General features: G+C 52.8%; 1 protein-coding gene across 7 annotated transcripts; it reads right to left on the bottom strand.

Annotated features, from left to right (window-relative positions):
• Nucleotides 1-271: 271 nt before the first annotated feature.
• Nucleotides 272-14188, bottom strand: LOC111148591 (transmembrane protein 229B). Of its 7 annotated transcripts, none has more exons than XM_022505287.1 (4): nt 14125-14173; nt 9771-9854; nt 9426-9513; nt 272-3929 (listed from the first exon to the last, which is right to left on the bottom strand). In XM_022505287.1, the coding sequence occupies exon 4, from the start codon at nt 3909-3911 to the stop codon at nt 3408-3410; it is 504 nt and encodes a 167-aa protein (XP_022360995.1). In that variant the 5' UTR covers nt 3912-3929; nt 9426-9513; nt 9771-9854; nt 14125-14173; the 3' UTR covers nt 272-3407. The 7 variants fall into 7 exon arrangements, with proteins under 7 accessions (XP_022360995.1, XP_022360997.1, XP_022360994.1 ...); XM_022505289.1 differs by having other exon boundaries at nt 272-3932; XM_022505286.1 differs by lacking the exons at nt 9426-9513; nt 9771-9854 and adding an exon at nt 13243-13513 and having other exon boundaries at nt 14125-14181.
• Between the last annotated feature and the right edge of the window lie 724 nt (nt 14189-14912).

Consider the following 14912-nt stretch of genomic DNA (forward strand, 5'->3'; position numbering starts at 1 on the left):
GCCTAGGACCAAAGCAAAATTATGGACCAGATCATGTTACTGGTGAGAAGTGGGAGGTTAGGGGGAGAATTCTGGTTACCCAGGAGGGTCAGGGCAGAGATGGTAAAAAGGACTGTCAGGGAGTCCCACTTGCCCTCCCCACGAGGTGGCTCCCCCCAGCAGTCCTCTTGGTTTAGGACAGCAGCATGACACAGTGTGAAGGGCTTGGCCTCCAGCTGCCCTAGGAAAGGGGCTCCAAAATAGAAGAAACAGAGATGAATCAGAGCCAGTCCTGGAACACAAACACCAGTATATTTGATGTGCACAAATGTGAAAAGGAAGAGACAGAGAGACCGATGGAGACAGAGCAGGCAATGGGCGCACAAACCAGTCACGTGTCCTGAGGGGCTGCATTGGGAGACAGTCCTGCCCACTTTGAAGTGGGAGAGCTGGGACCTGTAGCTCCTCCGGGTCTGGGGTGGTCTCAGGGTGGAAGGTACCCTCACTGCCTTAGCCATAGCTTGGGGGCCGGGCATCTCTCCTCTCTCCATCCCCCATGATGACATCTGCATGGCCCAGAGCTTCATAAATGCAGGTTCTCAGGAACTGACCTACTCAGCACTGCCTCCCCAAGGAGGAGACCCATGCAGAGAGTGAGGGACTAGGACAAGAGGATTTCATGGGCACTCCCTATATATTATTGCTGTAGATAAGCATAGGCCATTGTGACTTACTGGCAACAGAGGGGACAGGGCACAAGGGACAGGGTGCCTAGCAGACCTCAGAAGCGGTTCAACCATGCAGGGCAGCTCTAAGGCAATAGCCTTATATATGACAATCCGAAGTAACTCAGAAATGCTGCCATGTCCAGTGGAGAGAGACCCAGGACACCAGAGGGTCACAAAGAGTCAGCAGACTCTTCCTGCCAGCACCCCCACTGCTTGGCAGAGCTGGGGTGCCCGGGCACTAAGGGATGAGGGCCCTGAAGATACCCAAGAAAGCAGAGTTGAAGTCTGGGCTACCCCGGGTGAATTCTGAGCCTACCGACCCTGAGCTTAAGCCCTGGATTGTTGCCTCTCTTTGCTGGGGACTCTATGCCCTATGAGGGACAGCAAGAGCCATGAGGCACCTGGATGAAGAAGAAAAACAGCGCTCTGCACATACCAGGTGGGTTTACCACAGGACCTCCTATCCCTGGGAATCTATAGGGCCCAGAGAAAAGATGGTGCCAGGAAATGTCCATGGGGCAGCATCTGGAGTGGCCACACCTGATTGGCCACACAGGGGCTTGCTGTGGCTGAGAATCACTGAGACCCTGTGCCGGCAGACATCAAGAAGCCAACCCCCGATTTGGTCATGGGAGGGGAGGTCAAAGGCGGGTGGTGCGGTCTAGGGGCCCACCTGAGGGGCCTGAAAGGGTATTGGGGTCCAGAAAACTGAGATAGCACAGAGTTACGGGATAGGGCCAAGGAAATAATTCTGCAGATGGGACAGGGAATCCAGATGATGCTTTTCTTCTGGAAACCCTTCCACCGGTAGTTGGAAACCTGAATCCCTGGGTGCCCCAGAGCTCTGGAATTGGGGCCACAGTAAAATCGAAGGTAGGTCTGGCCCCTGGAGAATGTTCACTGCTGGATTTGAGGAGCCTGGCCAGGACACAGAGGCTGAGAGATGCCCTTCATCCTGTGCTGGACAAGGTCAACCGCACAAAACAATCCTATCAAAGGCAGAGTCTCCCAGCCTTTCTCCCAATCCTACCCAGTCCCCCAGCCCCCCAGCCCTGGCTCACACCCTGGCTGGGGCTGTCCGCACAGTCTCGGTGGAGCAGCAGAGTGAGGAAGAGGAGATTCTCTCCACAGGTCGTATTGTCATTTTTTAATGATCCGTAAGAAGGGAAAGGCTAATTTCTATCTAAGAGTCCTCGTGTGGTCAAGACAAGACCATGTACCATAGCATAGGCTGCGTTCTGATGGGCCTCTCCCCTCAGGGAGTGGGGGCAGAGCCAGAAGTGGGCTGGAGTGAGGATTTCACCTGTCCACTGCCAGCAATGGACCCGTCACAGAGGAAGGGGGGCAACCAAGATGACAACGCCTCTGAGCATGGCAGGGTCAATACTGCTTAAGGGGTAAGCTCAAAGGGTCGGTCTTGCCTGGGAGGGGTGGGACGGGGTGGCCCTGAGGAGGTTTTGCTGCAGGGCTGGTGCCATGGCGGGACCAGCTGATCCCTTCCCACTAAGGATGCTCTGAAGACCCTCCCAAAGCACAAAGGCTGTTTCTTTTTCTCTCTCACTCACCCTGCATGGGTCTCCAACCCTGGATGCCTGCTCTGCCATCCCCTAGAGAGCTCTATCAACTCTGATTTGAAAAGAGAAATGCCTTCTCCCCTACCCCCCAACTCCCCTAAACTGATTTGTCTCTAGGTCCCCATTGTGGATCTGGGGGGCGGGGTGCATCTTGGCCTGACTGTGTTGGGGAGGGCATCATTCCATTTCAGCTGGGCCTCTGTGGGGAGGGGGCGCTGCCACAGCCCATCAGACAGGTGGGGAGGTGTAAAAGGATGACTTCCCAGTCTTCAGGCAGCAGACACAATGGAGGGAAGGTCGCTCTCAGGGCTCTGTGTCTGGCAGCTGCTGTGTTAGCCAGGGAGTTGGGGAAGGGGGTGGGTGTGGTGACTGACATGGATAAAGGGGCCGCTAGTGGTAAAGGCCTAGAAAATAAAAGAGAAAAGGGGGAAACACCACCGAACACACAGGGATTGAAACCTCCAAAAGCCCAAGGTTGGTGGGAATCCAGCACCAGGGGGGCCCCCAGAAGGCCAAGGGAGGGGTGGAGCCCTGGGGGAGGGGAGAGGAGCCAAGGGAAGGCCTCCAGCCCTTGCACACCGGTACAGCTGCCAAGCAGCCTCCTGGCTGCCCAGTCTCTCGTCAGGCCGCAGCTCAGCAGGCCCCCGGGGAGGTATTGGTTGCAAGCAAGCACCTGAATATTGCCAAATAGAACCAGCCAAAGCCTACCTAAACCAGGTGAGAGGGAGGAGGCCTGGCAGTAGCCCAACGCCTCCTCAGGCCTTGCCTCCCACCTTCTGCCCCGTTCTCAGAGCCCCTTAGCCAGGACAGGGCCTGCTGCTTCCAAAGTCACCCGGGGGGTTCCAGCCGCTGCTTAGCCACAGGCCTCCTGCCGCCAGCCTCTGAGCTGGGCGCAGAGACCCAGACCCTTCCCAGAGTCCCTCCGCTCCCTCCACACCCGCCCCCCACACCTCACCCGGCCCCCAGAGGAGGGTGCTGGAGAGAGGCCAATGTCGTGTGTGCCCTAGGGGGCTGAGGCAGGCCCCCTGCCAGGGCTTGTGCTGTTCAGAAGATGTAACCCCACCAGCCTGATACCTCTGTCCCCCGCGTCCGTGAGAGCGCCCCGGGCCCCGCCCACCAGCCCCATTCAGTCTGTCTTGACGTGGCCGTTGGCCAGGGCCAGGGGGCCCCCGGGCTCCCCGGGCTCGGCGTCCTTGTCAAACCGGAGGCGGAGGGTGTTGCGGATGATGAATTGCTCCATGATGAGGGCCCCGCAGAACCAGGGCACGGCGTACTCCAGGGTGATGAGGCCCATGAAGTCAAAGTCGAACTGGGAATAGTCCCAGGGGCAGGCGTTGAACTGGCGCAGGATGAGGCCGGTGGTGAACTCCCACAGGTAGGTCCAGAGCGTGTAGATGAGGCAGCGCAGCAGCAGGGGGCAGCGGCCCCGCAGGCGCAGGTACATGCGCTCCACGATGAGGATGGACGTGCCGTAGATGAAGAGCGCCCACACGCTCGTGACCCCCGGGAACTTCCAGTTAAAGTTCACCACGAACTCCCAGGCGGCCGTGAACATCACCTCGCAGAAGTAGCCGTGGATGGCGTACAGGTACCAGCGGGACAGCGCGGTCAGTGGCTCGGCGGACGCCATGGCGCCCAGTGGGGCTGGCTGCTGCGACACAGAGGAGACAGGTGAGGGCGGGAGGGAGCCCCTCCTCCTGGCCACCCACGCCCAGCCCGAGTCTCCGCTGTGACGAGGCTCCAGGCGGTTCCACACCCGCTGCTACCGTTCTCTTTGGTTACCTTCCCACTCCAGACCCTACTTCCTGGTCATTACTTTACGCCCTATTCCTGATCTTGGTCAGGTGGGCGTGAGAAAGGAAGGCAAGAAACTTAAAAGTCCCACTGGCTTCCTCTGACCAACTCTACTCAAATGCTACTTGGAGGTGTCTCCTACACAACCTAGACTTTTTTTTTTTTTTCTTAAATTATCTGTGATCAGATGGAAGAACTGGCTGTCCCGACCCACCAGTCACCTCCATTTCTAGGCTACCAGCTGATTTCTCATCAGGCCCACCCACTGGGGTCACCATCTCCTCCTCCACTTCTCAAACAACTCCACCTCACTCATATTTCTGAGATCTTTCTAAGCAACCTACCACATATGTCCTTGGGTGTGTGTGTGTGTGTGTGTGTGTGTGTGTGTGTGTGTGAACATATACTAACATTTATCATGTTAGCCGTTTTTAAGTGTATAGTTCAGTGGCATTGCGTACCTTCCCACTTTTGTGCAACTGTCTCCACTGTCCATCTCCAAAACTTCTTCATCATCCCAAACTGAAATTCCGTACCCACGGAACACTAACTCCCCACCTCCTCCCCAGCCCCTGGCAACCACCCTTCTACCTTCTGTCTCTATGAATGTGACTACCCCAGTTACCTCTTTCAAGGGGAATCATACGGTACTTGTCCCTTCATGACTGGCTTATTTCACTGAGCATAGTGTCGACAAGGTTCATCCATGTAGTAGCGTGTGTCAGAATATCCTTCACTTTTCAAAGCTGAATAATATTCATTCTTTGTGATCGATTGATCGATCACGTTTGATTTATCCATCTGTCCATTAATGGTTTGTTTCTACCTTTTGGCTATTGTGAACATTGCTGCTATGAACATAGGTATACAAATATCTGTTCGAGTCTCTGATTTCCATTCTTTTGGATTTATATGCAGGAGAATTGCCAGATCACATAGTGATTCCATATTAATTTCCTGAGGAATACCCTTGCTGTTTTCCAGGGCAGCTGCACCATTTTACATTCCCGCCAATAATGCACAAGGCTTCCAATTTCCCCACACCCTTGCCAGCACTTGTTATTTTCTGGTTTTTTGAGGACGGCCGTCCTAATGGGTGTAAAGTGGCAGCTCATTGTGGTCACATTTGTCTTTAACTGCTCCATTAAGCAGGTTTGGGTGTTTAGTTTCAATGTGGAGAGGAAACCAGTGGGCTGACAGAGGAGAGAGTCCTCCTTTCTACTTCTTCCCTTTTCCTCCTCTCTTCTAGCCCCACTGTGCTTTAAGGCCCCAGACTGCTTCCCTGAAGGCTGGCCTCGCCCACAGGCCTCTCTAGTTTTCCTTGTCCTTTATCCAATGCTACCCCATTTCCTGTTAGAAGGCATGGGCCCTCTCAATCCACCTTGCTAGCCCAAGTCCTCCCCGAAAGAGAAGTGCCTCTTTTGCACTCCTCTGTTCTGTTCACAGGCCTCTCTGGGGCAGACCCTCTCTACATGATGCAAGTTTATGGGGAGAGTTCAGGGCAGCGTCAGGAAGGGGAAGACAGGGCATGAAAACACAAATCCCAGCTCTGCCAGCGGCCCGTGGACCCCAGGCTTGACCCCTCTGTCAAGGTGGGTGAGGGGACAGAGGTGAACAGGCTGCACCTGCAGTCTGCCTCCCTGTCTGGGAATCGCAGCCTCGCCTTCCAGCTAACGCAGGCCTCGTCACAAGATTACCTGCCCTGGTGTATCGCTTTGAGCCCTTCCAGACACTTCTGTTCCCATTTTTTGTCACTGGTAATTACAAAATTAAGATTCATGCGAAGAAAGGTAGGTAGTTTCACTCCCATTTTTTCAGAGAGACAGTCGGGGCTCAGAGAAAAGTGGGTTTGCCCCATACCCCAGGGCCGGTGAATGGATAGGCCGAGACCAGAATCCACATCTCCCGATTTCTACTTCAGCACTCATCCCACTGCACACTACTGCCCAGCTCCTAGACATGCCTGCCTAGTGCCGCTCCCCTCCTCAAAAGCATTCAGTTCCCCCCCCCCCCCCCCCCTCCATCCCTGGTCCTAATGAAACGCCACAGCTTCCTTGGCCTGATATTCAAGACTCTCTAGGATCTCACTCCAGCCACTTTTTCAGCCTTCTTCTCACTGGCTGGCTCTCCTGGTTTTCCCTCCTGCCTCTGCAGGTCCTGTCTGTATGTTTCCTGTGCCTTTCCTCTCACCGTCCACAAGTACAAATCCAGCTTCCAAATGACCTTCAGAATAAAATCATCTTCATCCCCACAGCCCTCTCTTCCTCCCCTGAATTGCCAGAGCACTTCCTCTGTCTCACTTTGGTCCAATGACTTCCTGTTTTATTACAGTGATAACTCCCAGTCCCCATCTAGACATCTCTCCTGTGTCCTACACCTACATATCCCACTCCTACCTCAACCCCTCCACCTAAGCGTCCTATAGACACCTCAAACTCAGTATCTTTTCCCTAAAGCTCATCTTCCTTCTGTGACCTCACTCTGCACCCAGCTGGCAGCAGGAGGCCCTGAGGTCATTCTAGCTTCCTCTGCCGCATCCCCCCACCAACATGAGCTCCCTGAGAATAAGGACCTTGTCTGTCTGGTTCAGTGCTGCATTACCCAGTGCCTAGAACAGTGCCTGGCACACAGCATTCAACTAAAGAAGACATTTCTTAATCAGTTCATGCTTCATAACAAAGCATTCTAAAACTCAGTGACGTAAATCAGCTCTCATTTATTATTACAGCTTGTGTGTGGGTTGGCAGATCTTGGCTGGCCTCGATCATGAAATGGCTGCTTGTCTGGGGCTCTGTCCTATCCTTGGCTGGGTGGCTCTGGTCTACCTGTCTCTCGTCCCCATCACGCTTTCTCATGCAGGGGCAGAGGCACATGGACAAGCAGACCCTACTGCACCACACTTTTCAAGACTCTGCTTAAGTCATGCCCAGGAACATCTTACTGGCCAAAGCAAGTCACATGGCAAAGCCACTAAGTCGGCCATTACCTCCTGTCCTTTCTACCACTTAACTATGTTTGAAATCATCTCTTCCCCTTGACCATCCTTTCTTATTGCTGTTGCTCTGCTCTAAGCTGTCACCACCATTCACCTGGATGCCCTCAGTCATCTGCCAGCTGGTCTCCCCGCTTGCCTTTTCCTTTCCAATTCACTCACCCAGCTAGGAAAGTGCATATAGAAACAACAGTCTTTCTAAAACACAAATCCAATGCTTCTCCCCGCATAAGGCCCACTAGTGTGTCCTTACCATCCACATGGGAAGGCTCGAACCCCTAGGGATGGCTGGCAAAGCCCTTCGTGAGATACCGTGGCCTCAGATCTTGTCCTCTGGATCTCTTCATGACTGCTCTTGCTACCTGGGGTGCCCTTCCCAACTGCTACTGCCGCCACCACCCCTAACCCATGGCTCATGACCCATAATTTTCCTCAGCTGCCCTGTTTGTCCACCTCTGCATCCAGTTCACTTCTGTGACAACAGTTTGCACTATGCTTTGCATTAGTGGCCGCTTGGTGACTGATTAATATAATGGTGAGAGAAAAAAAGGCAGGATTCAAAACTGAGTAATTAATATGATTTTGATTTTGCAAAAGCATACATACACACAAATGTACAAAAAAGGGGCACCTGGGTGGCTTAGTGGGTTAAGCCTCTGCCTTCAGCTCAGGTCATGATCTCAGGGTCCTGGGATCAAGCCCCACATCGGGCTCTCTGCTCAGCGGAGAGCCTGCTTCTTCCCTCTCTCTCTGCCTGCTTCTCTGCTTACTTGTGATCTCTGTCAAATAAATAAAATCTTGGAAAAAAAAACCAAATGTACAAAAAAATTAGCCATAATCATCTCTGGAAGGTGACATCACAAGTGATTTTTGTTTCCTTGTTTAAACTTCTCTGTATAACCTAAAATGTTTTTCTAACAAGTATGTCTAAACTTGTATTTAAAAATTTTATCTTAAAAACATTTCTGTAGCACTATGTATGAGTCATATTTGTGCCTTGTATATAGAAGATGCTCAACAAATTCACCACAAATCTAAGGAAACCTGATGTCCCATACAGTTCATACAGGTCCTTCCCTCCTGAACCATCACCAACCACAAACCATGATTCTCGGGTTTGAATAGCATGAAATGGTTAAGCCCAGGGGCTGCGGATCCAAACTTCCTGGACTCCCCACCTTGCCTTTTTCTTTCCAGTTTCCTGGTACCCTTCCCCTGTGGGATGTAGGGCATGTTACCTGACTTTTCTGTGCCTCAGTTTTCCTACAGGTGAAGTGAGAATAATAAGGGTAACTACTTCTGGGGGTTACTGTAAGGGTGACTGAGGGGACAGACACTACTAAGATGACAGCAAATGATCAGAGAGGGTGGCTCCATTTCTGGCACAGAGCCAGGCTTCCTGGTCAGCTTCTGCTTCCAGTACACCCTCCTCCCTGAGGCAGGGTCATTCTGCCCCTGCTCTCGCTAGTGGTTGGGCAGCCTTCCTTACCGGGCAAGTCAGGTCTTCACATCCATCCAGAGCACAACCCAAGAGCCAAGCAACCCTCCTTAACCAGTAACCGCATGTAGAGACCAGAGGAGAACAAAGACGGAGCTGAGGAGAGGCAAGGCGAGCTTCCAGCTTTTGTGTAGCTCGGGAGGTTTCATGAAGGGCGAGGGGTCTCAGAACTAGCCCTCTGAGGTCCAGGTTTGACAAGAAGTGTAGAACGAAAGGGCCAGTGTTCCTGGCAGAGCTTCCCACACCCTTCTTTTATCCTGAAACCCCAATAGGTTGTTAGCCCCCCCAGAGTGGGAGAGAACAGACCCAGGCTGAGAATGAGGAGGTGCCCATGACCAAAGGTTGGGGGGGGGGGTGCTGCGGTGGCCCGGAGACCACTCTGCCTCCCGCCCAACTCTGGCTCCTCTGAACTTAGATCTGTCCACCCGACCTGCACTCGTACCTCTGGCCCCTCTGGCCCACAGGATCCGGAGAAAGGGACTCCCTGTTCATCTTACGCAGTGGCCTGACAGAACTAGTGGACCCCTCAGGTCAGCCCCACCTTAATGCTGACTTTAAAACCCTGCTCTCCTTGCCTCATGGTCTCATCTTTAGACATGGCTGAGGATGGTTTCCCAGGCAACTGGAGTTCCCAACAACCCAGGGGCTCCAGTCACCCCTGGAGCAGGTGACTTGGAAGAGCTGGACTTCCAAACCCTATGAACAGAGGCAGGATAGAAGGAGCCACTGTTAAAGGGTGAAGGAGGGCAAGCTGCTAAATAGAAGATGGGGGAGAAAGAACAAGGTGAGCCCAAGGATAGGATCCCATTTCTGGAATCTTCCATACTGGAAGAACAGGGGTAAGGAGAGGGGAAGCATACCTAGGCAAGGTCAGGCCACGTCCTAGGGGTTGTGCCAGAAGAACACACCAACTCTGCATGAGACAAATGGGAAAGCTGGAAGTCCTGACTGGGGCCAGGAGATGGGGGCAAAGACAGAGAAGGAGGGACATGAGACAGTGTCATCAGCTGGGACAGCCGCAGACACTAACATGAGAGGCCACATTGGCTTGGCTGGATTTTCAAAACTCCACTCCCTGAACCCATTGTTAACACTCACTGGAGGGCTTAAACTCTTGAGTTGGGACAAGCTCCCCCACCCTTTCCTGGCCCCGGCCATGCCTTCCAGCACCTGAACGGGGACTCTGCCCCAGGCTCTCCCAGTACCTCCTTGCTCCGCACTGGATCAAAGCCCTGTGAAGTCCTGCATCAGGAAGAACCAGCAGCTCACTGGAAGTCAGTCTCTTTCTCCTGGTGACAAACACAACTGTCCATGACACGGAGGACAGTCAGGGAAAGAAAACTCAAGGTGAAGAAAAGAGGAGAGCATGGGTAAGGATGAAAATGAGAGAAAGGAATTTGGAGAGCTGGGGACGGTTTCACAAGCAGGATATTGCGGAACACACTCAAGTAAAGAGCCCTCATGCTTGCTGATAAAAGGGTCTGTGAACATGGAGTGCCAGCAAAGATGACTTGTCAGAGCAGGGCACTGCCCTTCCAAGGGCACGGGTGATAGGTGATTAGGGGCAGGGGTACCGAGTCTTGCTCCCTAAGAGTATCTCACCGAGTCCTGGAACCCACTATTCCTTAGAGAGCAGAGCAAGCGGAGAAGGATGAAGAGAACGCCATAAAAGTCCAAGACAGGCTGCAGGCAAAAGCAAATGAGATGATTGCCCTTGGTTTTACCCCAAACTCCCATCTTGTCCCAGGAAGCTAAGGTGCCACAACAAAATGACTCTGGGAATTTCTGTGCAGAGAATCATCTTGCTAGAAAACTGGGACTCCCCTTCCATGCAGCCAGACTAGGCAGGCCTTCCTCCTTCTTTCACCTCATTTACTTCCTCATTCCTAGGCACCAAAATTGCTTCAGTTTTTGGAGGCTTCAGGGGCTCCCAAGGGCAAGGCAGTGGCAGAGACCCTGAGTCCAGACCCTTGGCAGGCTCTGTGCTGGAGTGCAATCAAAGGAGCGGGGGCAGTTGTCCTAACATCTGGGTGAAAGGCGCAAGGTCTGAAGCCGTCCTGAGCTTCCTCTGTGGTTGTCAGATTGTGGGTGGGGTAGGGGTGGGGGGAACCCATGCACTTGCTCCAGGGCCAGAAGGGAAGCAAGTAGAGCTAAATACCTGGGGTAACTGGGTAACCCCGATGCCACAGAGTTCCACCCTTTCTTGCTATGGGCATTCCCCAGGAAAGTCCCCGAAGTTAGTCCTCCCTCCACCTCTCAAGTAACAGGAATAATCAGGCCCTCTTCCCAGCACCTACCATGTACTACCTCAGATAATACTCAAGCTTATTTTACAGCTAGGGCAACTGAGGAAGAGAGAGGCTAAGTAATTCCAGCTCTAAAAGGCAGAGCTGGGATTCAAAGCCAGCGAGTCTGGCTCCAGAGCCTTCTCAGCACACTGCCCTTGAAGCTGACTACAGCCTCCTCTGCAGGCACCACCAGTTTCTGAGTTTCTGCTTCGGGAAAGCCAGGATGGTGTGTGGAGAGACAACAGGAAGCAAGGAGGACACACGAGCTTCTAGAAAGATCATCAGTGAAGCTCAGGACTGGTGTCAGAGCTGTTGAAGGCTCTCAGCCTATTCTGAGAAGCCAAGTTCTGTTCTAAGCCCAAGTTCCGGCAAGACCCATGGGATGGTCCTCCAGGGTCATAGTTGACCTCAGAGGACCACAGTGGCCACCACCATAGAGGGCCTCAAGGCAGGTGCCATTCAAAGACCTTTCACCAGGACACACATTCCCCAGAGCGTCCTTGACTGCGAGCCTGCCCCAGCATGGCTGGGAATCTCAGATGGCCCAGCTCTGCCATGCAAATGACAGCCAAGAGCAGTGACCAGCATCATACTCTCCATCCAAGCCTGGCGTCTGGAGCAGCAGCAGACCACTCCACACAAAGCAGCAAGCTGGAGAGGATTTTAGAAGGCCTCCGATGCTAACCAAATCCCAGCTGGCAGGCACAGGGGGTCAGGTGGGCCCTGGGAACAGAGTCAGCTTGGCACAGAGAGTCAGCAGGGCTCAGGCAGGGAAGGGCACCGGCGGGCGGGGCCCTCAGGCTGAGCATCCTGTGTGTTGCCCCCCCCCCCCAATAAGGCTCTTCCCAGACCTCACTGGCTCCCTCCCTATTGTTATTCAGATTTCGACTCAACCAGTCACCCCTGAGACCTTCTCCAAGTCTCCAATCCAAAATAGCCTCCCTGTGACTGACATCATCCTGTTTCAGTCCTCACAGCACTTTCGCTTTCTGGTATTTTGCTACTTGTTTGCTGTCTATCTCCCTCAACTAGAATGAACGCTCCAGGAGGACAGGGGCTCTGCCTTGTTCAGTGCTGGGCGCCCAGTGCCTAGACCAGGGCCTGGCAATGAGACCCACTAACACCCGGGGCATGGTGAATGAATGAATGAATGAATGGGAGGGTGAATGGGCCCACACAGGGCAAGTATAAACAACTAGCTTTCCTCAGCCTTTCTCTCTTCTCTTTCTTGGGAATTACGGTCTTTTTAAAATTTCAGTTCTAACATTTTTAAAGATCTTTATTATTTTTCCTGATTATAAAAGTAACATGTGCTCACACCTAAAATTTAAACATCACTAAAAGGATCGACCTGGAGAGCAAAAGCCCCCCATCACCCCACACTGTAGAGAAAGTCACTGTTAATGTGTGTCGTATATTCATCCAGATTACATTCAGTTTCACAAGAAGCAAATCCATGCATCATGGAAAGAAAGGGCTCAGCCATTAAGCAGCTGCCTTTGGCTCAAGTCATGATCCCAGGGTCCTGGGTTCAAGTCCCACATCGGGCTTCCTGCTCAGCCAGAAGCCTGCTTCTCCCTCTCTCACTCCCCTTGCTTTGTTCCCTCTCTCGCTGTGTCTCTCTCTGTCAAATAAATAAATAAAATCTTTAAAAAAAAAAAAAAGAAAGAAAGAAAGAAAGAAAAGGAATTCCTAGTCCACCAAACTAGCAGCCACCATCATGTCTCCCTGGCCATCTTTCTCATGTATTTATTTTACAAGTTACCTTAATCCTTAATGTACTTCTCCTGTAACCTGACATTTTCACTTAGCATATCATAATCATTTTTCCAAGTTGTTATATTGCCTGTGTCCTCATTATTACAATGGCAGGATGCTATTCCACCAGGTGGAAAACTTTAACTTCCTTAACCTACATGTTCAACAAAGAGAGAACAATTGTTTCCCATTTCCACTATTACCACAACACCATAAGAAACATCTTTTTTATGCTTCTAAAAAAGAATTCAGCCCTTTTCTTCTCTGGGGTTATTTCCTAAGGAAAGATTTCTTAATAATTCTGGAGTGGGATCACCGACAGAGGGTACAACAGTCCCAAGGCCGCTGGTGGAGATTGCCCTGGGTGGGGAATCCTGCGTGATGTGGGGAGTAGGTCTCTGATCTGAGTCACCGGGTTGCCGCCGTGGCCTCCACGGTCATCTCTGCACCCCCACCTCACCTCTGCAGTTTAGGTGCACACCTCCCTGGCTACAGATCGCCCCAGCGACCCATTTCCTGAAAAGTCCTCCAAGCACAAACTGGTTTTGCAAGCCCAGGCTGAGGAAAACATAGATGCCAGCCCTGAGTTTTCAACTGTCGACTGGCAAGTCTGGCTAAAGCTGAGAATTACCTAGTTGCCCTTCTCCTTCCCCGCAAGCTCCTGTGTGGAATCTAAGGCTCCAGGTCCCCGGGGGCCAGTCCAGCAGCTCCCAAACAGCTTGTCCCGTCGGGGGTGCTCTCCCTGCCGTGTCTTCCAGGCGAGCTCTCTGCTAGCTGACCCAGAGGGGGACTGTCTGCCCTACGCAGACAACGGCCTTCAGGCTAGACAGACCTCTGGGGCTTGGGAAAGCAGCCAATCATCATTTTTTAAAGCACCATCAAGGAAAAGCCAGAGACCAAGTCTGGAAAGAAAGGCCATATGAGGACAGGTGAAGCTCCACGGTCAGGGGGTCCCACGCTCTATATGCAGCATGTCTGGCCTTAGGAGGAGACCCTCCACAGGCCAAAAGCAGCAGAAGGCTTGCTCCTCTTGACCCCCTGGTGGCCACCTCTGTAGCAGCTCAGGCACCAGAAATCCCACTCCTCCCAGCGCCCTGGATGCTCTCCCCAAGGCCACATGAACCGCTCATGGGCTCTGGACAAAGTCTGCAATCCCAGATGAAGTACAGTTCTCATGGCACAGAGGTGAAGCCCAAGGCCCAAAGCATCCAGGAGCCTACAGATAAGAAAGGGAATGTGGGAGGATGTCATCTCCCATGTGCTGGGTATCTGACCCCACTCACTCAGCCCATCTGGGTGGGGCACATATTTTAGAGGCCACATGGCTCTAAGACGGCTCCAGCCCATGGCATGACCTGAAGGGGCCTGGCCCTCCCCGCCTATCCTGGAACTACGGCCCCATGATGGGCCCTCGGACACAACACAGGCTCCGAACTGGAACCTCCAGACCGGCGTTGGTGCCCTTGAGGCAGGGAGGGCCCGGGATCCCTGGGGAGCCCGTCACATTACTCACTTATCAGACCTCTGAGTGCACGGCTCAGAACAGACATCAGGGTCACTGTCCAGGAGTGTCCCGGGTTAACCTTTGTCCTGGTGCCTGGCTGGGCCTCGGTGCCATTCTCAGCAGTGCCGGCAAGCATCAGCCCCAGGGCTCAGCTGATCCTTGGCTGGTAGGCAGGAGGCTTCCATGTGTCCCTGGGAATAAAAGAGGAGGCGTTCATTACCTTCCACTGCCCCTTGGGCCAGGAGGAAAGGCAGCCTCAAGGCAAACACTACAATTTCCCAGGCTCCCGGCTCAGCACCAGACAGTCATCCCACCAGGGCCACTGGGCCCCTCTCTTAGAAATTACTCCCTCCTCTGTACTGTCCTGTTTGCTCAGGTCTGGTTAGTCCAGCAATGACAGCTTGGGGTGAGTCCCAGGCCATTTACATGTGGGACTGGGACTTAGGGCTTCTTACTCCGCAAGTAAATGTGTGCATATTTGTAAATCTGAGAGGGGGTATAATTTTAGACTCCAGTGCCTTTCTCATTTAGCTTCAAATTACACTCTCACCTTCGCCCTGCAGTGGCCACATCTGCTCTCAAGGGCGGTCAGGAACCTCCCAGAAGGCCGATAACGGAGGACATTTGTCATAGCATTTGGGGAGTCGAGCACAGCTACACAGAAAAACAAGCACACCAACAAAAGGTGTGCCAGACCCCTCTCCCCACAATCCCACCACCCCAATATTTATTTCACTCTATTTTATCACTATTCTTATTAAAGCCCTTCCTGTTAACATCAATAACCGAGTACAAAC

This window comes from Enhydra lutris, unplaced genomic scaffold, assembly GCF_002288905.1.
Source record: "Enhydra lutris kenyoni isolate GAN:26980312 unplaced genomic scaffold, ASM228890v2 scaffoldscaffold20, whole genome shotgun sequence".
Taxonomy (NCBI): domain Eukaryota; kingdom Metazoa; phylum Chordata; class Mammalia; order Carnivora; family Mustelidae; genus Enhydra; species Enhydra lutris.